Here is a 25,910-nt window from a genome sequence, read left to right on the forward strand (position 1 = left end):
ACTGCCAATTAAGGCTTACATAACTAGAAGTAATGCTGAGACTGTGATTTGTACTCCAAACCCCAAACCAATGCAAGGGGTCAAGAGGTCCCAGGTTCGAATCCCCGCCTTCCCTCATCAATTTCATTATATCAACTCTAATGTTCATCGTCGCAATTATCCCAAAATGACAGAAAAGCGACGTAAAATAACTAATTCAATCAATCAATAAATCGAAACCAATAGTTATCATTAGTATAAATAACAGGTTGCAGAAATAATAGTTGCAGAATTGTACTACGATCGCTTCTATGTTTCCGTTATTACACACAACGACTTCATACTTCGCCACATGAACTGCCCCATGGCAGTTGTGGAAATTGCCCCATGGCACACGGCAAGTATCAACTCCCATATCATTGTAGTTTGGATAACTCTGTCCAAGACCACAATTCACACGTCAACGCGAAAGTTTTCTCAGCAATCTGGCGTCATTCTTAGTTTATTTGCAGTAGTGTGACCAGCTATTTTGTAAAGGAGGAATGTGAACATAAATGGATGTTAAGGCTTCTTTTTTTACAGTCAACTTTGTATTTATTTTGCCTTTAGTTGGCGTTCTTAAAAAACTGGGCTACAAAGGGTTGCGATTTTTACCAATACCTCTGTGCCCACCCTAGTGTCTCTGTAGGAACTAATTTAGTACTAGAGGAGTTATATGGAAAAACAAATCCAAATTGATATCAACGAGTGTTAGATTTATAGTTCTTATGTTATCCCTACCAAATTTGGACAATACTTTAATTCTTCTACATTCCAAAAAGAAATTGTAAAAATAAACCGTTCTACAAGAGATTCGAACCTGAGATCTTCTGGACTAGCTTCTTAACACTTCCCCTCTTTCTTACTCGAGTAAGTTAAATTAAAATTTACCAAGAGTCGTTAGCAATCTTACAAATTTTATAAACTTACCTGCTGTTCTTCACTAGTTTTTTTTACAGACTGGAATAGACTTTGATGTCTGCAACAGAGAACTAGCCTTCTGTGGTAACTTATTCTCACCCGTCTACTGTAACATATCTCATGTACTGTAAGTGCGAAATGTCATTGTTAATGCTCCAAACAATTTCTCATTCTTGAGCGTTCGTTCCAGATTCGGCCACAGCCACGGCAAATTTACATTCTGAACATATACTTGTTCTTACTTTTTCTTCCAACTGTTTGGAGGCACATAAAATGTTTATCCAAATGGAAGCGTCTAATCCTACTTATATGTAGGATAAATACGTATGATGTTAATAAATTTAATAACATTTTATGTCAAAAGTGTGAGGTGGGTCTATTTCTTTGCACGCAAGTGTAGTACAGTACACGAAAAATCCAATTATTTAGAACTATGTGCTCATTCAGATGAACTAAAAGCCAACATATATGACCAGGAATCAAATGAACAGCAGTCTAAGAAAGAAACAGCAGTTTTATAACATAAACGCTTGTTAAGCTGCTCAGGAAAAATGCTGTGTTGGTAAACAATTCCTTTCAAATAGCTTGTTGCTTGTTCCGGTGCTTGAAAAGACCCTTATCGCATATTATCTTGGGAGTGTTACAGGCTCCTGCATCGAATAACAAATGTAATACTGTATTTGAAACAATCCAAGTTCGATTTTTTTCTCAATCGGATAGTTTCTTCTTTATAGAATCAATATCAATGTGCCCTATGAGAGACCTTGCACTCATGCTGATCATTGCTCTAGGGTTACAGGACAGCGTAGAATCCACAACAGATTACTGTACATTATGTAAGGACCACACGATGTGCAAATTTAAGGTATGTGCCTTTTTGTTTTGTTGCAAAAAATGGTTTATTTAACAAACACTCGCAGTGAAACTTTACGAAAAGATCTACCTGTGAAAATCACTATAATTCTATCCACATGCCTGATTTCTATGCGCAACCACAATTTCTTGTCTGGGGGGGGGGGCAAGTACCATGACGATAAACGTACCAATAATAATAATAATAATAATAATAATAATAATAATAATAATGATAAGAAGAATGGTATTATTATTATTATTATTATTATTGGTATTTTAACCCGGTGTTTTTTCAACTTTCAACTTCACATTAGCTAATAATGGAAAACAAGCACACAAACTGTATTTTTAAAAGACAAAAATGACGAATATAATTATTTTTGTACCTATGACATGTGTAACTTTCATATAGAACATATGTTTTATACATATGCAACATGGACCGACGTAAAATAAGAAAAACATATGCAACATGTTAACACTGCGTACGTATTCAATGTTTTTAATACATAGACCCAAATATATATATATATAATTAATTAATTAATTTAAATACATTACATAATCAATTCATCCACCTCATAACAAACCAACAGCAAGAATGATATAATTTGTCTCTCGCATGTGTGTGGTCCTTCTCCTGAAACAAACAATTGTTCATACATTTAAAACAAAACTGTTTAGCAGCAACAGTCTGAGTTCATATTTGGTGTTAGTTCTCCCTCTGGTAATTTACAATGCATTATGGAAAACAAAAAATTGCGACCGAAGCGAGCAAAAATATTTTTAGATCTAATTCTTGGAAACTGAAAACAATATTGATTTAATAGGGCGCAAATAATTTCACGGGGCGCCATGGCATTCTCTCTTTTACAACTTTTTTTTTAAAAAAATTTAGATCGTTTGGTATCCAGGTCCGACTCCGCCGTCTCCTAGCTACGGCTCTGAACTTGATGAGACTGTAAGAAAAGCAGATAATACGAGCGAAGCGAGGAAGAAAATTTTAGGAAAGGTATTTTTATTTGCATAAAATTTGAAATCGATGGGGCCACCTTCCTGCAGGTACTTTTGGTCGTCTGGAACAAAAAGCAAGACACATATGAAAACTAATCCCATCTTGAGTATCATTTTGTCCTGCTGCTCTTAGATTCTGCTAGCCTTGCTTTTCTTTACTTCAATGTTCCCCCCCCCCCTTGCCCTCCTAGAATTGGTTTCCGTCCAAGGTTGGGGGGGGGGGCAGCGATCCGTGCCCCTCTCCCCCTTGTGGTTGCGCCACTGGTCGATATGTCCTCTGGGCACAACTATCCTACGTAATCTGACTTTGGGGTCACTCTGCGGTTGTTTTCAGAGATGAGTACGTTCATCCATCAGCACAGAATTATAATTCTTGACTATAACCCATGTGCATAGTAATTATAAAATTGTCCATAATGGCGGATTAATGATTTTTGCATGTGAGGGAGCGGATGACCTTTAAGTTCTTACCCGCTAAGTTCAATGTAATGTTGTTCTTGTTTTAGACGTGGTGGGATCACCATTTCCTCTTTTATTTGATGATTGAATGTTAATTTTAGATAAGTTAGGGGTGATAGCTTAATTTTAGATGTCCAGGCAGTCTCGTGGGGGGGGGGGGGTAACGGCTCCTCTCCGATCTTCTCCCTTCATTCGCTCTTAATATTTTTAACTAATAATGCTACTTTAAGTTTGTGTAGGCTGCCCCCGATTCCCTTCTTTTACCCGGCCCTCTGGATTATATCCCTTCCTTCATCCTTTCAATCTCTCTCCTTCCACACCTCTCCGTGGGTGTCTCGAGAGCAGATTTATAATAGCGCCGGAATTACGAAAGGGGGGTTACACATAACATTTATATTTTTAGTCCCTAAGTTCTTTAACAAGCACAGAAAGTGAATAAATATCTGGTTTAAAATAAACAGTACTGTAGTTCTTGGAGTTAATTCGTTAAATCAGAACATTTCTTGTAGGATTACATGGGTTTATTATAGTATACTGTTTTATATACATATTTACATAGCGTTTCCACATGTGTCGTGCATTGTCCAAATCAACAAATCTAAATCAATAAGATACGTGCGTACATATGGCTTACACCATTGACACTTCCTTTAATCGCAGAGTTAGCAAAACTATCTCTGCGGGCCTACCCTCGACTTAACGATATTCCGTTCTCTTCTTTGCGTTGCGATATTAAAACTCGGGAATATTTTGCTACATATTATGGTTGACGAAACTTGTGACATATCCATCCGTGAACAATTGACATTCTGCATTCGAACTGTGAATGAAAATGTTGATATTTTTGAGGAATTCATGGGTTTTTACGAGATTCCGAACACTGAGGCCAAAACTCTTTTTGATGTTGTAAAAGACATTTTGGTTCGTCTGGATTTGCCCATACAGAATCTGAAGGGACAGCGTTACGATGGTTTTGAGCAGTTCTGGCATAAATGCACATAGGGCAATACCAGCATCGTTCATGAGCAAGAATTGCCCCGGCAAAGTCACGTTCCTAGGAGACTTGAAAATACTGATGCTACCAAACCTCACAAGTTCTACACTCCAAACGAGTATTAAAAATCAATATGCACGGACGTGTGAGACACAGTAAAATCATGTATTAAACAAAGGCATGAATCTACAGGACTACAAAAAGTAACAGCCGTAGAGAAAGAATGCATCTCAGTTGTGAACAGTTGCGCAACAAACTTTGAGCAAACGCGAGAATTCTTTCGCCAAGATTTGGATGCCGATAGGCTCTCCTTACACCTGTCCATAGCACCCTCCAGGAGCTTCTGCCTGAAGTTGCCAAATTCATGATGCTCCTCCGCACTGTGCCACTGACGACAGCCACAGCCGAAAGGTCATTCAGTGCTCTTCGCCGACTGAAGACATACTGTATTTGAGATCTACAATGGGGCAGAAGAGACTAAGCAGCTTAGCAGTACTCCACATACATCAAACTGTGCTTGATAATTTGAAGGGCTCGGTGCAAGAAGGAGCTAACCCTCAAAAAGTTGTTTCCAAGATATTAGCATTTAAAAGTTTGAAAAAATCCATAAATCTGAATTTTGTTTTTATTGTCGTATAGTTGATTTAAAAAGCATGTCTGAAGTTTCCAGTTTACATGGACACATTCATATGTGGTATAATTATTGCAAAGATGATTATATTAGATTTTTTTCAGTTCATTGTTTCCCATTGTTGGTTAGATCCTTATTGCATCACAATCTTCGGTGTCAGTTCTGTGGAGTAACAACAAACAGGAATGCATGACCACTATATTGTGAACAAAAAAATATACATAAGAATGAAAAATCAAAGTTAATTTTGTAGGGAGAAAAAAATGACAAACCAGTTTAATTCACATGCAGTGTCAGCCGAAATATTCTCCGCACTGACACCAAATAGTGGCATATGAATGCAGGTCGCACAAACTATTCTGAATTCAACTGATCAAGGCCCTCCTAATGTATCAGTCATCAAGTCCATCCAGAATTTCTGCACTCTCCTCGGCAGCTACTTCCGTCGGAACAAGGCTGAGATAAAAGTATGGTATATTAGAGGGATCCATTCCAACAGGGACATTATTTCTGAATATTTCCGGACATCTATGGGAATATGTTTCTTGTACTTGCATGGCAAATCACTTAGGTGTACCTCTGGCAGTGAACGGCCTCTTTTCTTTAGGGTGCACCTAGCCCATACTGGTGCTTCTTTCTGGTATGAATAACTCTCATGCAGAATATGGCGAGTAGCGGATTCCATCATGAACACCGTAGCCTCTTTAAACTTGAGGGGCTCCTTACCATCTGTGGTGGTTTTCTTGGTAAATGATGCCACAAGTGGTGTGAGATCCTTGAAGTCGGTTTGCTGCATGCGTGTGAATTGAAATGTCTTCTTTCTGTTTGCACTGCTGATCACATCTGCACATTCATCTGTTGTATATTGTATATTATATGAAATGTGAATGACCTCCTGGAAGATTGTCCCTTTGTGTAGGAACGTTTCGTATTCTGAATTCTAATATTTTGCATGAGGTATGTGTTCTGTGTTGCATAATCAGCCAAGTCCTAGAATGTATGAAAAATGAATCCACCTTAATTTTGTTCCAGTATTTCTTTTGGACAAGTACATGGCTCACCTATCTTCCTGGCTGGAACAACATCCTTTGTGTGCCCGGATGTGTACTGCTCCCCTTTATTTCTTCTTCTCTTACGTTTCACTCTCTTACAGTTATCCTGGTCGCATCGTCTCTTTCTGGCTGGAGGATGTTTCACAGGAGATCGCTCTGTCGTCCTTGTGATGTGAAGGTCATTCTGAAATGGATCAGAGTAACAAATTTATTTGAGAATGTAAACTAGCACTAAGTAATAACAGTCCAATCCACTCGACAGACAGAAATTTCCGAAACACATCATTTTTGCAAATGACAAAACAATTCTGATTATTTATCTTTACATTATTTTTACAATACCTTTCCTGTTGATTGACTGATTAATTTGTTGTTTTAAGTCTACTTTATGCACAGTAAGGCTAATGTTGACTGGACCTACAGTTTAAAGTGGAATCCGAACCACTACGTGCCTCCATCGGGAATTGCACCCGGGACCCCTTGATTACAAGGCGACGACGCTACCACTGCGCCATCCGGGAAGCCAGCTTTCCTATTCTATACGATTTATCGTAATGTCCTTGATGGTACGTTGTCAGGATTTATCATTATTAGGGAACCATGTTCCACGTGTGTCATGTCGATTTCTTCGTGATTAATCATTTCAGAAATATGGTGCTAATCTATATTCATTATGTTAGCAGCAGTTGTCATCAGAATAAGTTCATGATTTTACTCTACCAACTTGCAAGAGTCCTGACGAATACATAGGAGCTGATTTGCGCATTAACATGGACATCACGACGCACACTTACCAACCGTTTTCACAGTGCCCAAGTCTGAAACAATAAGGTGTTAACCAACATTTTCAAAAAATACCAAAAATAGAAACTTCATTCTTACCTCAGAGTCGGTGCTTTCGCTGCTCGACACTCCACACACATAGTCTGGGTCATCAAAGCTGTTGTCACCGCACAGAGGGCCATTTTCCTTATCAGAATCAAGTAGTATAATTGATACTATTATAAACCCGAGAAAGTATGAACCCCTCCTCACTGGATTTGCTATACTTAAAACAAGCTTAACATGAGCATATGAGCTTTTTGTTCAAGTGTGGAATCTTGTCTAATCTAAGATTTTTGTGAAAATGCCCTCGGGAATTTCCTCAGAAAGTATGACCCCCTCAGATTGATGAGGCTATACTTACAAAAGGTACTTCTGAGAGATTGTTGTCCATAAATTTGTTAAAAATATGCCCCTCTTGTGGCCACACTTAAAACTGGCCATCCACACACATACACACCCACACATACATATACACACACATACACACATACACACATACACATATTTATTTCTGGTTTAAGTTCTTGGATACCAGGCTCAATTTACATATCTAATATTAAAACAATGTAATTCTTCTAGAATTGCTCCGTGACAACAGACCCATCTATGTGCAAATGCCTGAACTCGGTGAATACTTGGGAACAAGTCAATTTTTTTCATTATGTCAACATTTTTAACTTCTTTTGCCAGTAATAGGGAATGGTAGTAAGTGTTAAACAAAGTACTTTGGAGCTGAATATGCCTTTCTTAAGACGTCGTATATTGCTAAAATATCTTTAATTCACATATTTCTCATACCGCCGTATCTTGTTCTATTAGGCCTCTTCAAGAAAATTGCCAATTAGTGAAAATTAATTGAGCACAACAGCAAAAGAGGCTAATAGGCAAGCATACAATGATATGGGGATATGTGAATTGTCGGTTTCTTCAATTCAGATAAATGGATTGAATAGAAACTGGGATATTTTGCATTTGTTATATTCAGTTTCTTTGTTGTAATCTGTTCATAATATAAAATCAAGCCCCGAGAAAATATAAGATCAATACTTGAACAATATGTGCGCATGACGGCCCCAAAGCGGTGGGATCGATACTTTCTGCACAGCGATCAGTTCATTTCGAGCCCAGCACCGGCGTGTCGATCAATATTTGGAGCAGCGATCCTTTACAAATTAGTTCCAGACAATTCCGCTCCCCTAAGCGTGGAGGCGCTGCGGTCGGGATTGCATGTACGCTCAGCAGAAAAACGGGATACACTCAGAAGAAAGTACTTCGGCAAAAATGTTAGAGAATAGCTCATGTTTCTGAATATACCCCTACAGTGTTTCTATTGGCTCTGTAAAACTATAAAAGCCAGGGTACAATGCAGATTCTTCACTATTGCTGGATTGGCAGTGGGTTCCACTGCTCCACCAAAGTATAGGAGACTTGAAGCATATAATTTGGCGGAATAATCCAAGTAAGGTCATATATACATATACATACAAAGCACAGTGCTGAACTCAACTGATCCAGCATAGAGTTTTGAATTTGAACCCCAAGAAATTGTATATAAATACCAAAGCCAAAACTATTAATACACATACACACATACACACACACACAAAGCACAGTGCTGAACTCAACTGATCCAGCATACAGCTTTGATTTGAACCCCAAGAAATTGTATATAAATACCAAAGCCAAAAAATATTAAGTGTATACATACATATATACATACACACACACAAAGTACAGTGCTGAACCCCAACTGATATTTTTATTCAGTATAAAGTTTTGAATTGAAACCCAGGAAATTGTATATAATAAACAACAGCAAAAATGCCAAATCAAAAATATTGTAATCAGTGCAATAAGAATATATCCAGCCCCAATTGGGCCAAGCATCAAAAAATTTGTAATCCAGATAGATATAGAACTCCCACAAAAATTTGCCCCAAATGCAATAGAAAATACAACATGGAATATTTCACATATAAACATAAAGATACTTGCTCTGCATTGCCCTCTCAACCATCTACATCTGGTCTGAAAAGAAGGCACGAAGCACCTGTTAATACCAGAGCAGCAAAACAACCACGCCATGAACCTACCCGTAGCAGTTTTAACGGCCAATTAAGGGATCACCAGTTTGTATCAGAGCTAAGATGCGGCATTGAGAATTTCTTGAACAGTATAAATTCTGATCTGCAGGCAATTCTTAATGCACAAAATGGCTCTTATAAGCTATCCCTCAAATTGTTTGTACAATATAAGAAACCAAATGGCACAAAATTTACACAGCCCCACATAACAGAAACTGTACCTGTATATTCAAATTCAAATTCAGACAAAATAATAAGCAGCTTGATAAATCAACTGAACATTAAACACTCTGAATTTGCAGCAAAAGAGTCCGGATGGAGCCTATGCGGTTCATCACACAAGCTCTATGTTAATATTTCTGAATTCACTCCATTACAAGGATCCACTTATCTGCCTTTACCTGCCAATATTAAAAACAGAAGAGCCGTGGTTAATATAGAAAATACCGACCAGAAATGTTTTCTGTGGTGTATATTAGCTGCTTTGTTTCTAGTTTCAAGGCATCCTGAGAGAATAAGTTATTACAAACAGCATGAACATATTTTTGACGATGCAATGAAGGGTTTAGAATATCCAATGTCAGTTCAGAATATTGATAAATTTGAAAAAAGGGCCAAGCACATCAATGGCAAACAATTATCTATTAATGTATTTACTTGTTCCACTGGACGTGGCAATTGCCCGATAGCACCTCTCAGAATTAGTACAATTGATGATGAATCTGCTATTCCAATTGATCTGCTCTTAATTGAAGGAGATGATACATACCATTATACTCTGATACATAATCTTGAAGCTTTAGTGAGAACACAACTAGACAAATCCAATACAATATTCAAGTTGTGCAGAAGATGTTTAACTGTATTTGATGGTCAAAAAATGGTAAATGGGATTCGTGAAAAAAATGCAGAAATTGCAAAAAACAAGTTAAAAGAGCATCTGAAATACTGTGGCAACCATAAACCTGTTCATATGGTGATGCCCAATCCAAGTGAAAATTGCAAATTCAAAAAGTATGAAGCCTTGTTGGAACACCCAGCATATATTGTCTGTGATTTCGAATCGAACCTCAAACCTATTGCATTCTGTAGCCCAGATCCAGAAGAATCATCAAGTACACCATACCAGCAACATGAACCTTCCAGCTTTTGTTATGTGGTTGTACAGGATGGTGTTGTTATTAAAGAATATTCATACAAGGGACCAAATGCCATCAAAGAATTTGCACATAGAATAGAAAATGTGTGCCGTGACATAGCATCTAACACCTTATTAAAATCAAAGCCTATGTTGCCTTTAACAGAGGAACAGATTGAAGATTTCAACAATGCAGAAAAATGCCCGGTATGTGATTGTGAATTTTCAGATACAAATATCAAGGTGAAACACCATTCTCATACAGATGGTAAATTCTTAATGGCCCTGTGTAATAGCTGTAATATTCAGATCAAGAGACCAAGATTTATCCCCATATTTTGCCACGGAGCATCCAATTATGATTTCCATCATCTGATCAGGTACGAGGGGTTTGAGAAGCAGAATTTAAATATTTTAGCTGAAAATGATGAAAAATATATATCTATTAGCAAGATAATTAAAGTTGATGGTGTTCCTATTCACATAAGATTTCTTGATTCTTACAGATTTTTACCTGCTAGCCTGGATACACTGGCCACTCAATTATCTGATGATCAATTCAAAATCACACGTGCATTGTTTCCAAATCAGGACCTGAAATTAATTAGGCGGAAGGGTGTATATCCATATGACTATGTCACAGATTCTTCTAAATTTGATGAGTGTTCCCTGCCACCGCAAGAAGCATTTTACAGCAAAATCAGAGGATCTGGAATCAGTGATGAAGATTATCACCATGCCCAGTTGATGTGGGACAATTTAAATTGCCAGACATTTGGTGATTATCACATGGCTTATTTGAAACTTGATGTTACCCTCTTAGCTGATATAATACAGATATTCAGAAAATCTTCCATGCAAAATTATGGACTGGACCCAGTGTATTTTTACAGTGCCCCGGGCCTAGCATGGGCTGCAATGTTTTTCAACACCAAAAAGCCATTGGATCTGATCCACGATCAAGAAAAGTATCTGTTTATGGAGGAATGTATAAGAGGGGGGATGGTGCAATGTTCCCAGAGATATGCCAGAGCAAATAACAAATACATGCCTGATTATGATCCAACACGGCCATCAAATTATATACTGTATGGAGATGCAAACAACCTCTATGGTCACGCTATGATGGATAAATTGCCATATGCAGAGCTTGAGTGGGTCGAAGATTTCAATATTGAAGATCTTCAGAATTTTGATGACAGTGAATATGGCCTCTTCTTAGAGACTGATCTGACATTTCCAGATCATTTGCACAACAAATTTTCTGATCTGCCCCCAATTCCCGAGGTTCAGTGCTCACCTGGCTCTAAACAGAAGAAGCTCATGACGACACTGGAGCCAAAACAGGGTTATGTCATATATTATAAAAACCTCCAATTCCTGATGAAACATGGTGTTCAAGTAACCAAAGTTGGCAAAGTTTTGAGGTTCAGGCACTCAAGATGGTTGAAACCATACATTGATACAAATACGGAGCTTCGAACATCTGCAAAAAGCGAATTTGATAAGGGCTTGTTTAAATTGATGGTGAATTCAGTGTATGGCAAAACTATTGAAAATGTCAGGAAACATACCGATGTTAAAATAATTACTGACCCCAGCCGGAGCAAAAAATTGGTTGCAAAGCCCAACTTCAATTACAGAAGAATTTATAATGAGTACATGGCACTTTTCAACATGATGAAAACAAAGATCAAGTTTGATAAACCTATTTATGTAGGGGCTGTGATATTGGAATTGTCCAAATTACATATGTTAATATTATATTATGACGTGCTGAAACCTTTTTATGGTGATCGTGTAAAATTATTGTACATGGACACGAATAGTTTTATTCTTGAAATTCAAACAGAAGATGTTTATCAAGATATGTCACAGCCTGAATTGTTTCAATACTTTGATACCAGTGAACATACAAAAATTCAACAACACCACAACAAAAAGGTGCCTGGCAAGTTAAAAGATGAGACACTTGGTGATGTTATTGTGGCATTTGCTGGGTTAAGAGCCAAGATGTACAGTTTTGAAACATGTAGTGGTGCTGTTGCCAAAAAGGCCAAGGGCATTGGCAGAGTAACTGTTGAAAAAGAGCTTGTATTTGAAGATTACAAAAATTGCATCAAATCACAGAGTTCAATCAGAACATCAGAAAATAGAATTCAGAGTGAGAATCACTTGCTGACTTCAAATATTGTAACAAAAGTGGCTCTGGACCCACATGATGATAAGAGATGCATTTTATCATGTAACATACATACTCTACCTTGGGGGCATTGTGATTTGAAAAATGGCAAACAATGCCCAATTCCAGAGCATGATTTGAAATAAATAAACATGCCTATGAACTTATTTGGGTTCAAAAAACAGGCTATTATGGACCTGCCAACACCGCAAGCCTCTCCTGATTTAATGTCTAAACTGAGTGGCTTGTTAATTATTCATCTGAACAGCATACTTACAGATAATGATGAAGAAACAGGCAAAACATTGTACATATTTAACAATAATTTAAATCATTACCAATTACCTGTAGGTGGGCAATTGCAATTTATTACAACCCCTGAGGGTGATGTTAAAATTTCAGTAGGGAGAAATATTTACAGAATTAAGCACTCAAACATGATTTCTGGCACTGTATATACTGTTTCTGCTGGTGACTGCTTATATATTGAGGTCCCTGGATCCTATGACAAGCTTATACCCTTTTTTATAGAATTAAGAATCAGATATTCAATAATAAATAACCATTAAAAGAAAATGCCTAATGATATTTTTGGCCATACAAGACATGAAGATCACAGTGATGAGATTCTGATGCTTGATGTCAGAGTCAAGAAATTAAGAAGTGATTTACAAGCTTTACAAACCACACTCAATGCCAGTCTTCAATTAGAAATTACAAATTTGCAATCACAATGCATGGACCCTCTTCTCAAAATTGATTCCGAACTCAAATTGCTGCTTCAGAAATATACTGATTTGGCCACATTGGATAATTTTCAAAGTTTGGAAGAAGCTGTAGCAGCTCTTCAAGCCAAATTTAAGACCCAGGCCACCAACTCCGAGCAATTGAAACAGCAATTGGAAGAGCAGATAAATAATGTCCAGACACACCTCCAAACAATTGTCAAAAGCATAAAATCACAAGAAGATTTTGATCTCGTGATTTCCACTCTAAAGGAACAGATTCAGTCACTCCAAATACCTAATCTGGACCCTCTGAACAATGCCATAGCCGAGGTTAAAGAAAAAATTGAGACACTTGAAAATTTTATGAACAATTTACCATCTTCTGATGCTTTGAATGCAATAACTCGGAGTGTTGCAAATATCAAGCTGCAACTTGAAACATATGAAGATTTTGGAAAAATTCAAAGTTCCATAACCTATCTTGAAGGTACAATAGCAGCAGTGCAAAGTGATTTGGCAAATGTACTAGAATCCAGATTGCCTGGAATTGTAGACACACTTGTCAGTGTCCAGCAACAGATCACAAAGCTTGAAAACCTCAACACTGAATCTGAACTATCTCATTTTCATCACTTGATAGATGATATCCAAACAAAGCTTGAAATTTTACAACAATCCACACCCACTCAGGCAGATATAGCCCTGCTCCAAAATGCTATGCAAAATGTGGCTGATGCTTCTGAATTAAACAATGTGAAATTGGCACTTGAATCTTTGCAGAATACTGTATCAAATCTTCCTACATCACAGGAACTTAAAAATATAAAGAGGGCAGTGAATAGGATATTGAAATCAGAAGATATCAAGAATATCCAGGCAGAGATCAAACATCTCACACAGACAGTGGCCACTCTACCAACCAATCAACATATTAATGAATTGCATGCCCTATTTGAGGATATCAGAAGACAGGTCCATGATCTTACTGCTCAAAATTCAAAATTGGCAGTTGTTGAAAATTTGCAACAAATTGTAGCTAATATCAAGCAACAGCTAGGGACCATGGAATCCAATCAAGCAAATGCTCTGTCTGTTTTTGCCACCCAGCTACAAGATATTGTGCAACAATACAAGAAACTTGCTATTGACATAAGAATCAAGCCTGGGCACGATGAGATTGTTAGAACCATCAATGAGCATCTTGAATCTGTAACAAGCAGATTGCTCACAGCAGAAAAGGAAATAACAGGCATAATCGAGAATCCAAAACATACAGTAATTCTTGAATTGTACAGCATCCCCAACAAAGAATATGATTCTCCATTTACACCAGGTGGCAAAATATATATGCTGTCCCCTGCACAATTTTATTACCAGTTTTTTGTTGGGGGCACATTGAGACCAATCAAGATCAAATATTGGCATCAACCACAGGCACACCACTACCCTACCTTATCAATAACAAATGCTGAGAACAAACCGAAAATTACCAGTGTAGAGTTAGAGGATTTTACAGATCCCAATACATTAGAAACAGCCTATACTGAAGATGATGGCACTTTGGAATTTAAAATACAAATAGGGGACAAATTATATTTAGAAAATCCTGCAGTTTCAGCTGCTGAACACCCCATAGTTGCAATATTCTTGTTTACATATTATGTCTAGACAAATTATTGTTGATGAATTACACAGACAAGCCAGACATAATTTTAAGAGACTCCCAGTAGTCACAAAGGGCATAGATGATTTATGGCAAAGCGACTTGATTGAAATGGCAAGTGGGCAGTTAAAAAACTTAGACAAAATCAACAAGGGCTACAAGTATCTACTCACTGTAATAGACACATTTTCAAAATTTGCCTGGGCTGTACCACTCAAATCCAAGACTGGAAAATGTGTTACAGAAGCCATCAGAACAATCATCAATCATTCAGGAAGATCCCCCCGCTATTTGCAAACAGATAATGGCAAAGAATTTTATAATTCTGTGTTTCAACAATTTATTAAAAGCCAGGCAATAAAACATTACTCGAGTTACAGTGATCTCAAAGCCTCAATTGTAGAGAGATTCAACAGAACCTTAAAAAATCTTATGTATAAACAATTCACACTGCAAGGTAATTATAAATGGGTTACAATCCTTCCAGAACTTCTACATAAATATAACAACTCGGTCCATTCCACAATCAACATGAAACCCTCTGAAGTAACTTCATCTGATGAGCAAAAATTGATCAGGACTGTTTATTATCCTAGATACCAGCCAACAACAAGAAGGGCTAGATATAGGGTGGGCGATCAAGTAAGAATTAGTAAATATAAGCACTTATTCAAGAGAGGCTTTACAAGAAACTGGAGCACTGAATTATTTACAGTGGTTCAAGTTAAACCCGGGACCCTTAACACATATATAATAAAGGATCACCGAGGAGAAATTCTCAAAGGCAGGTTCTATGAACAAGAGCTCAGCAAAACTAAACAGCCTGACACATATCTCATAGAAAAAATCATCCGCAGAAAAGGCAAGAAGTTATTTGTCAAATGGCTGGGTCATCCGGAAAACAGCTGGATCGATGCAGACAAAGTGATAATATGAACACCTGGGATGTTATAAAAAGGCTGCCAGAACCTGAACAACAAAATAAGAGAAATGGCAAGCTGCTGCCTGATAATATTAGGTGTCTTATTGTTGGGCCATCTGCTTGTGGTAAAACTACACTAATGGTTGATAATTTTTTATTGGCACCCAACTGGTTAGACTGGAAAAACAGGCACTTGTATGTTTTCTCAAAGAGCTTGGAACAATTAAAATATCAGCAGCTGATGAAGCTATATGATGGATTGGATATTGCCATTTTTGAACCAGATGTTAAGCCACTTGATGAATGTCTCGATAATTCTGTTGTTGTGTTTGATGACATTATACTAGATAATCAAAACAAGGTTAGAAATTTCTTTACACAGGGCCGGCACAAAAACATTGACTGCTTCTACCTGGCACAGACTTTTTCAAAAATACCGAAGCAGCTGATCCGAGACAACAGCAATTTTATATGTGTGTTTCATCAAGACCATACCAACCTCAAACACATACACGATGAATATGTAGGTGGGGACTTGAGCTACAATGATTTTTCCAAATTTTGCAGCAGGTGCTGGAACCAGGACAGTTATGGGTTTGTCACAATTGATATGACAAGAACACCTAATACTGGCAAATACAGAAATAAAATCAACAATTTTCTAGACGTTGAAACATAAATAAACAACCATGAAACGACCAGTCATTGATGATCTTAAGTTAAGAGATTATCTTGTAAAAAGATTTAAGGGATGGAAATCAGAGAACCGGGGAATTTATGAAAAACACAAACAAACAGAACAGCCTGTCATTGATGCTATTAATAATTTAGGTAAGAATATCAAAACTGTTACAGAGCAAAATCAAGATTTGATCACGGAGCTTGTACCTGTAGCTGCTAGGAACATATTAGATTATCCATTCACCCCACTTTCCAGCATTCATACACCTAGTCCTGTTGCTCCTCGAAGAATTGAAGCTACTCTGGATCCTATTGAATTGGGTCTTCTTGCTCAAAAATATTTAACCACACCTAAAGACAATAAAGATGAGGTGTTTGGCTTATATGCTGACACAGAGCTTGATGGCAGCATCATACACAGAATTGGTAATTTCAGAGTAACATTTATGGGAGATGATATAATTGTATATTCAGAATCTCGACTTGGAGAAAAAGGTGCTTTTGTTAAGTACCCCGGCACACCTGGATTGTGGGAACTGATGACTAGGAAAAGGCCTGGCAGCTATACAGATCAAGATTATGAACATTACAAAGAAATATTAATAAAATCAGATGCTCTGTACCAGAACAATGATCCCACACAAAAAAGGGTTAAGTCTAGCAGTGGGGCAAAATACAATAATTTAATCAAGCCCATATGGTCACAAATCAAGACTGGCAGTGGAATCAAACAATACAACACCCTGCCTAAAGAATTTGTGTGGGTTGATGATGTCAGGAAACTTGTGGATAGGTTATTGGTGATAGCTGGGGAGGAAAATGCTGGCAACCACAATTTTTACAATGAAAAGGTTGGAATTATGGACATGATAAGCACAAAATTGTCTAATTTTATAGTGAATGACCCTAAGGGGATTGGATATCTCATAAAAATTATTAATACTCTACCACCTAAATTTTGGAATATTTCTGAGGGTCGGGGCCTGGTTAATGACATTATAAACAAGCTGCCATTTGAACTACATATTCCAGGCTATCAGTATTGTGGTCCAGGCACAAAATTGGAGCATAGATTAAACAGAGGTGATCCTGGTGTAAATCCCCTAGATGCTGCTTGTAGAGACCATGATATTGCATACAACACACATTCTGATCTTGACAAGAGACATGTTGCAGACAAGAAATTAGAAGAGGCTGCATTTGGCAGATTTGTAAGCAAAGATGCTTCTTTAAGTGAGAGAATATCAGCATTGGGAACCACCATAGCTATGAGCACTAAACAAAAACTGGGGTGGGGGTTGTGAATATGTATATAATAAACCTACAATGAAGGCCAAGGGTGTTATGTATCAAATACCTTATGCAGGTCTTAAATCTCTTAAAACTATTGACAGTCTCTTGACCAAAAAGCAGCGCAAGAAAAAAAATTCTTGTCTTGCAAAGGGACATGGTATGAAATTGTTGCTTAGTACCCCCCAATTAAAAAAATTACAGCAATCAAGAAAAAAATCACATACAGGGGGTTTCATATTTACCATCCCTGCCATCTTAGCTGCTCTCGGGGCAGTTGGGAGCTTGGCTGGGGGATCAGCTGCCATAGCAAAAACAGTAATAGATGCCAAGAAAAATAGGGCAGAATTAGATGAGCAGAAGCGCCATAACCTGGCCATGGAGAAAAAAGGCAAAGGTGTTAAGAGAGCCATGAATAAGTTTAAAAAAAACAAGAGCCGCTTACAAACCAAGATATTGAAGCTTTAATCAAGCCACTGGGCATCAAACATTTTAGAGGAGTGTACATGTCTGATTCTTTACCGGAACAACCACTCAACAAAGAGTGTGGCATTGTTAATTTGGATGAGTACAAAAATCAGGGCACTCACTGGATTTGTTATCTTAAATATTTAAAAGATGAGGCATTTGTATTTGATTCATTTGGAGGTGTTCCTCCTGAAAATTTAGTAAAATATCTAAAATCAGCTAATCTTTATTACAATAATGCTCGTGTTCAAAACTTCAAAGATGTTAATTGCGGACATTTGTGTTTATCTGTTCTCAGATATATGTCTCAAATAAATAAACCATCAATTGAAAATTTTCAAAAAGCCTTGTGGTATTTAAAACATCATGGGGGTGTTCCATCTCACCAGCCAAAATTCAATATTGAAACTCAAATTACATGATGATATTGTATATCCCAAAACAATAGCTCTCAGAGCATTTTACGGCATGTACTTGATCCCAAATATTACGCACCACAACAACACAATTGCAGTAGGGGATCAAAAAATTGTCATCACTCCAGGGCAATATAATCTATCCACTCTAAATGCACAATTACCCAGAGGTGTAGTATTAAGTCAAAATTCTGTCACTCACAGAGTAGAGATTGTATCTGCTACAGAAACAGTGCATCTGGGTACTATAGGAGAGCTGTTGGGCTTTGAGAACAACACAAAACTCGAACCGGCCATCAAACACACTGCTATGAATATACCTAAATTCTTAGCCATAGAGACTCTGAATATTCACTGTAATGTGGCCGAGGGTATGATTACCAAATCAAATGGCATAGGCACTCACAAACAAACTGGCATCATTGCAACATTCAAACCTAATTCCGAATTCATGGAGCCCATCATCTACAATCCATCCCCAACATTATATTTTCCTGTGTGCCATAACAGAATAGATTACATTGAGTTGATGGTCACTAATGAAAAAGAAGAATTAGTTGATTTTGCTGGAGCCACAACAACTGCTATCATAGAAATTAACATTTAAATAAAAATACATACAATGGAAAATATTGAGAGTTATGAGCTACAATCATTCCCCCCAAACAGGAGGACATTTGCAAATTTAAATCAACCCAACACAGAGATAGAGGTTGATCTTGATGTAGGGGATGGCTTTATACACCCCCACAGAGCAGATCTATACATCAAATTTGATGTTGTAAAGCTCGATGGTACAGATTATCCGGCAAATTCAAATATAAGACTTGTAGACAATTTTGTGCCTCATCTGTTCTCTGAAATTGAGATCAGAAAGCATGGCGTTGTTATAAACAGAATAGATTATCCCGGCATTACCTCCACGGCTTTGGCCACTCTAAAATTATCCAAAACCGAGGCTTCATACTACAAAATCGGTGGATTTGAGGCTGGTGATAAGATATTATCTAAGAACCACACAGTGCTGTTCCCTATGCGCCTGTTGCCAGGATTCTTCTCAGATTACAAAGATATTATGTGGAAGGGTGGTTTAAGAATTACATTTAGAAGAGCTGCAAATGATAACAATGCTTTGATGAGGTACAGCACATTAAACCCTACAGGGGAAGCTATGCCTAATACCCTACCTGATGCAGGCAAATGCATTATTCAGACTATGGAGTTAAGAATCCCAGTTGTTGAATATGAAGCCAGTTACGCTCTTAAATACAAAGCTGATATCCTAAAAAATCCACAGATTCCTCTGCAATTTTATACATATCAATGCGTACAGAAGCCCGCATCTGGTACATATTATGAGTTTGATGCCACAAATTCATTCTCCAGCATACAATATGACATGCCGGATTTTGTGGTGGTATTGTTTCAGACTGGAAGACACAACAATCAGGAAAAAAATTCAAGTAGATTTGATAACTGCAACATCAAGAACATTTATCTTAAAAATGGCAGAAATGAGGTCTTTCCTAGAGAAAATTACAATTTAGACATGTCCAAGGATGATTTCCTCAAATTATATGAGGCTTTTTCGGCTTTCAAAAGGGTCACTACTGGCAGTACTGATATGTATTACTCACCAGATGAATTCAAAACACGGAGACCCATGTTTGTAATCAACACTTCAAAAAGGAAACAGGTTGTAGTTAATGACAGGACAAACATTAAAATTATCTGTGAATTCCACGAGGCATTACCCGATGACACTATTTGTAGTGTCATTCTCATAGGTGAAAAATCATATGTTTATGATGTAAGAAATGAGAGAGTCACGGAGCAATTCTAGAAGAATTACATTGTTTTAATATTAGATATGTAAATTGAGCCTGGTATCCAAGAACTTAAACCAGAAATAAATATGTATATGTGTGTATGTGTGTATGTGTGTGTGTATGTGTGTGTGGGTGTGTATGTGTGTGGATGGCCAGTTTTAAGTGTGGCCACAAGAGGGGCATATTTTTAACAAATTTATGGACAACAATCTCTCAGAAGTACCTTTTGTAAGTATAGCCTCATCAATCTGAGGGGGTCATACTTTCTGAGGAAATTCCCGAGGGCATTTTCACAAAAATCTTAGATTAGACAAGATTCCACACTTGAACAAAAAGCTCATATGCTCATGTTAAGCTTGTTTTAAGTATAGCAAATCCAGTGAGGAGGGGTTCATACTTTCTCGGGTTTATAATAGTATCAATTATACTACTGAATCACAAATATATGAGATCCTTCCTCGTTACCCGACGTTTTCCTGTAGCTTGACACCTTGTTGCACAGAACTTTCCGTTCGTACGTTCCTTTCGAAGAAGGGTACCATGTGATTGTACGTACGCGAATGTGACACAGCACCAGCACCACCTCTTGGTGAATGCAGCAGACGTTCATGCCGCACGTACTGCACAGTGTATCTCAATTTTGACAGAAGTGAGGGTTAGCTCCTTATTGCACCGAGCCCTTCATTTGGACCTGAGACCGCTCCTTAATGAGTTTGTAAAGAATAACCCAGTGCGTAGAGCAACTTTTGCTTTATTTTGAAATCATGTTCATATTTTTTTGTTGTGTATGTCACTTTATATCTTAGTGAACATGCTATGTGTTTTTTTTTTATTATTGCAAAATTAATTTAAAAAGTAAAATATCTTAGCAAGAACAAAAAAGTAAAACTATTGTCCTGCGACTTGTGTTAGCATTTATGTAAATAATTAAATACAACTGTTAAATATTGTATATATTAGTTATTTTTATAGGTACGTCAACACTAAGGTTATTTGCACCCGTCACATGTCCTTTCTTTACAGGTCTGTTGCGGAATAAAAACACACCCATGCCCTCGCCGGGACTCGAACCCAAGACCTCCGGATCAAAGCGAGTTGAGTCGACCACCCAACACGCTCGGCTACCGAGGCCGGCATAAAACTGTTAGGTTGGCCTCTTAATGTAAATACATACTTTTCAAGAAAAATGTTAATTGTTATCTAATAAACAAATGAGCACAAAAGACATAAAGAGACTTTGAAACATTTTCTAAACGTTTCATGTTACATTTCATTTGTATGAAAAATATAATAGCTGCTTAAAAACTGCTATACGAAGACGTAATTTTTATTTTTTAAAAAAGGGAGGGACTGAGTCAATCATTCATTTATTTCAGTGATCAGAGGCCCCCCCCCCAATAATTTTGACAAGTCGGCACCCCTGACCACAAACCAGTAATGGACAATCCGGCCATTGCAAGCTATTGCGTAATGGAAAATTGGAATGCGGACGATAAAGGCGCATAATGATCTCCAAAGGTTTACGAGTTAAAACAACAGAGCAGAAAATGTGTTTCGTGAGCAGTGTTTTGATATCGGCTAGGCCTTTTCGGAAACAATTGTTTGTAAAATAGTCTCGAGTAACACGTTTCGAGACGAATTAGTGCAATTCAAACTTCAATACTTAGCTTGTTTATCGTCAACTTCGCACTACATCGGCTGGCGGACAATGTAGCTAAGCTATATGCTATCATTGCTTTAAAAAAAATATGTGTACGCGTATAACTTATCCAATAGGTAGAAACCAATGTAGAAATGTATTCAGGGTCAGACTGTCGTAGGCTAACCAAGTATATCACATACAATAATATTATTAGTTAGTGTTAATATTACTTTGCATCCCGAGGCAAGAATATTTCGCAAAAATATAGATACGAGTAGAACAGCCTTCGATCATGCAGCTTATTGTATTAATGACCACTAACAAATTGTAACAAAAAAATATTTACAAAGGGAAACTAGCGTCGTGGCGACACTTACAGGAAGAATAACAAACAAACAGAAAGGGTGCAGAGATCTGGAACACTAGAAACTCGTGTCAATATAAATGGGAGAATGCAAGATTCATATAGAAATTATATTAGTTCCGACTGAGGAAAAGTGAAGTTGCTTTAATTTATTGATTTGGTTATTAAATGTCACTTTTCTGCTACTTCGGCTAATCGCGACGATGAGGATAGGATTTCATTATATGATGAAATTGATGAGAGGACACAAAGACATTCTCAGACGGGTATTCGAACCCGGGACTCCTGGCGTCGTAGCGCGCTGCGATAACCACTCCGGGCGGAGGTTGGCAAAGGTGAAGTTACTAAAGCTACTGCTTTAATTATCATCCACATTCATCCTAAGGAGGTTCTTATTTACATAGAGGAAATAATACAAAACTTGTACAAGTACAAGGATTTCGCTAAATCTAAATAGCACTTGACACATCTTTTGCAGTTTGTTCCGGAACCACCTCCCCTTACACCCACCTTTAAATGAGTTCTTCCCAATAGGTGCCTAATCAGACGTGTCAATTTTGGATCGTAGTACATATTGGTAACCAACCACAAGTGTGGTTTCAGCACATGAATTTAAGGGTCAAACCAGTAGAGTGCCAAGAAATCTCGTAAGGGCGGAATATGACTAAAAATAGGAGGCCGTGAGTTCTTTCTTATAGTGAAACCACAAGCAAAGAAACCTGCGCAGACCCGCGACTCCTGTGCACCGTACTCCCGCGTGGAGGGGAGAGGGAGAGTGGACCATACTTCCTCATGGCCCGAGCTGAACGGAAGAAGAGAAAGCTGCGAGGGTACTTTTGGTCCAAGGTTTCTTTCCTTGCGGTCGCTCTATAGTAGTAAATTCAAATATTTAGCTTAATTTGTGTACCTAACGTTTCTGAAAATCTAGATCAATAGGGGATTATAACCCCAACTAGGGTACGTTACTGGTCAAAATCATTATATTTTTCACACACGAACGGTTTTCACTTTCCTTTTAAGCCATCATGTCACCCACTGTTAGTACGCACCACACCTCTTGTCAATTTCACATGCCATCTGTATGGTTGAGTGGCACACCAAAGTTTCTAAGTTCAAGTCCAGGGCTAACCGTGGATATTCCTTTGCAATGTTCCATCACAAATTCCCTCTAATCATCCTCAAAGTCGTGCTTAGCCGACCTCCGTGGCGGAATTAGCACAGCGTGCTACGACGCTCCGGGTCCCGGGTTCAATTCCCGGTCTGGGAATTGGTATTCTTTGTGATTGTGCCTTCAGCAGTTTCATCTTATCATCATCCATCCTCATCTTCGCGATTAGGCAAAAGTATCAGAAAAACGAAGTACAAACACACCAAATCGATAAACAATAACGGGAGTAAGAAATCAAATAAAGCGGATGTTCCTAGCCGGCACCCGATCCGGAAACCGCAGCCAATAGGCGGCACCGCTGCGATCACGTGGACTCCCAGCAGTCATAACTCCCATCAGCGAAGACTGGGAGTAACTGCTGTAACTTCTGTGAAAGCACGAACTGCGCATGTCCGATTCTTGGAGTTCAGGGTTCAGGAGCATAGGCGTAACTCGGAGTTTATCTTCGGGGGGGGAGGGGGGGTTCAAGTCAATTGATGAAAAGCATCCATTGTATGTATATGTCTAGACATAAATACATACATACATAAATTATACAGGGTGTAACATAAATATATGTCAATACTTGGGTGACATATTCCTCACATGGAGACGATGAAATAATGTTATATGAATATGAGTCCGGGAATGCGTCATTGACGCGTTAGAGCGCATTTTCGAAAACGCTGTACACTGTGTATGAGGCGAAAGCGATGTAGTGTGGAATGTCGAAAAAGCTGTCAGATGCCACATACCCCACATCTGAACTGGCGGGAAACATGGTGGGAGACATTGGCGTTGACCCCGGCTGAAATTGGGGGGGGGGGGGGTAGAGAAACACATCGTAGTCAGGAAACGCTTTATTGGCACGTTACAGTTCGTATGCTACTACATTAAAAATTAAAAAAGAAAAGTATGAACTAGAGATTGGCTCGAAAAAATATAGAGTAGTGGGATTTACAATATTATTGGCGCGATAAAGTATGAACCCCCCTCAAGCAGATTTGCCTACACTTAAAACAAGCTCAACATGCCCATATGAGCTTTTTGCTCAAGTGTGGAACCCTGTCTAATCCAAGATTTTTGTAAAAATGCCCTCAAAAATTTCCTGAGAAAGTATGACCCCCCTCAGATTGATGTGCCTACACTTATAAAAGGCACTTCTGTGAGATTGTTGTCCATAATCCTGTCAAAAATATGCCCCTCTTGATATTTTTTTTTGGCCACACTTAAAAGTAGGCCAAGATACACCCACCTACACACATATATACACATACATACACACCCACCCACACCCACACCCACACCCACACATATTTACTTCCGGTTTAAGTTCAATTGGATACCAGGTTCAATTTGTTTATCTAATATTAAAACAATGTAATATGCAGAGCCCCTCTAGAATTGCTCCGTGACTCTCTCATTTCTTACATCATAAACATATGATTTTTCACCTATGAGAATAACACTACATATGGTGTCATCAGGTAATGCCTCATGGAATTCACAGATAATTTTAATATTTGTTCTGTCATTAACCACAACTTGTTTCCTTTTTGAAGTGTTAATTACAAACATGGGCCTCTGTGCTTTGAATTCATCTGGTGTGTAATACATGTCAGTATTGCCAGTAGTGACTCTTTTGAATGCTGTAAATGCCTCATATAATTTGAGGAAATCATCCTTGGACATGTCTAAATTATAATTTTCTCTAGGAAATACCTCATTTCTGCCATTTTTAAGATATATGTTCTTGATGTTGCAGTTATCAAATTTACTTGAATTTTTTTCCTGATTATTGTGTCTTCCAGTCTGAAACAATACCACCACAAAATCAGGCATGTCATATTGTATACTGGAGAATGAATTTGTAGCATCAAACTCATAATATGTACCAGATGCGGGCTTCTGTACACATTGATATGTATAAAATTGTAGAGGAACCTGTGGATTTTTTATTATATCAGCTTTGTATTTAAGAGCATAACTGGCCTCATATTCAACAACAGGGATTCTTAGCTCCATAGTCTGAATAATGCATTTGCCCTCATCAGGTAGGGTATTAAGCAGAGCTTCTCCTGTAGAGTTTAATGCACTGTACCGCATCAAAGCATTATTATCATTTGCAGCTCTTCTAAATGTGATTCTTAACCCACCCTTCCACATAATATCTTTGTAATCTGAGAAGAATCCTGGCAACAGGCGCATCGGGAACAGCACTGTGTGGTTCTTAGATAATATCTTATCACCAGCCTCAAATCCACCTATTTTGTAGTAAGAAGCCTCGGTTTTGGATAATTTTAGTGTGGCCAAAGCTGTGGAGGTAATGCCGGGATAATCCACTCTGTTTATAACAACGCCATGCTTTCTGATCTCAATTTCAGAGAATAGATGCGGCACAAAATTGTCTACAAGTCTTATATTTGAATTTGCCGGATAATCTGTTCCATCGAGTTTTACAACATCAAATTTGATGTATAGATCTGCTCTGTGGGGGTGTATAAATCCATCCCCTACATCAAGATCAACCTCAATCTCTGTGTTGGGTTGATTTAAATTTGCAAATGTCCTCCTGTTTGGGGGGAAT

At 37.9% G+C, this 25,910-nt stretch overlaps 2 protein-coding genes across 2 annotated transcripts in view; one reads left to right on the top strand and one right to left on the bottom strand.

Annotated features, from left to right (window-relative positions):
- LOC145987574 (Na(+)/H(+) exchanger protein 7-like) overlaps positions 1 to 1,033 on the bottom strand; it is a 59,206-nt gene extending 58,173 nt beyond the window's left edge. Inside the window, exon 1 of the mRNA XM_083121921.1 lies at positions 949 to 1,033. The gene's annotated coding sequence lies outside the window, so the exon portion shown is untranslated. The remainder of the gene's footprint in view (positions 1 to 948) is intronic.
- Positions 1 to 25,910, top strand: part of LOC145988213 (venom allergen 5-like) — a 58,056-nt gene that overhangs the window by 123 nt on the left and 32,023 nt on the right. The window contains exon 2 of the mRNA XM_083123057.1: positions 1,674 to 1,804. Coding sequence (XP_082979183.1) covers positions 1,685 to 1,804 — 120 coding nt within the window. The 5' untranslated portion in view covers positions 1,674 to 1,684. The remainder of the gene's footprint in view (positions 1 to 1,673; positions 1,805 to 25,910) is intronic.

This window comes from Lepisma saccharinum, chromosome 5 (assembly GCF_977018435.1).
Source record: "Lepisma saccharinum chromosome 5, izLepSacc3.1, whole genome shotgun sequence".
Taxonomy (NCBI): Eukaryota; Metazoa; Arthropoda; class Insecta; order Zygentoma; family Lepismatidae; genus Lepisma; species Lepisma saccharinum.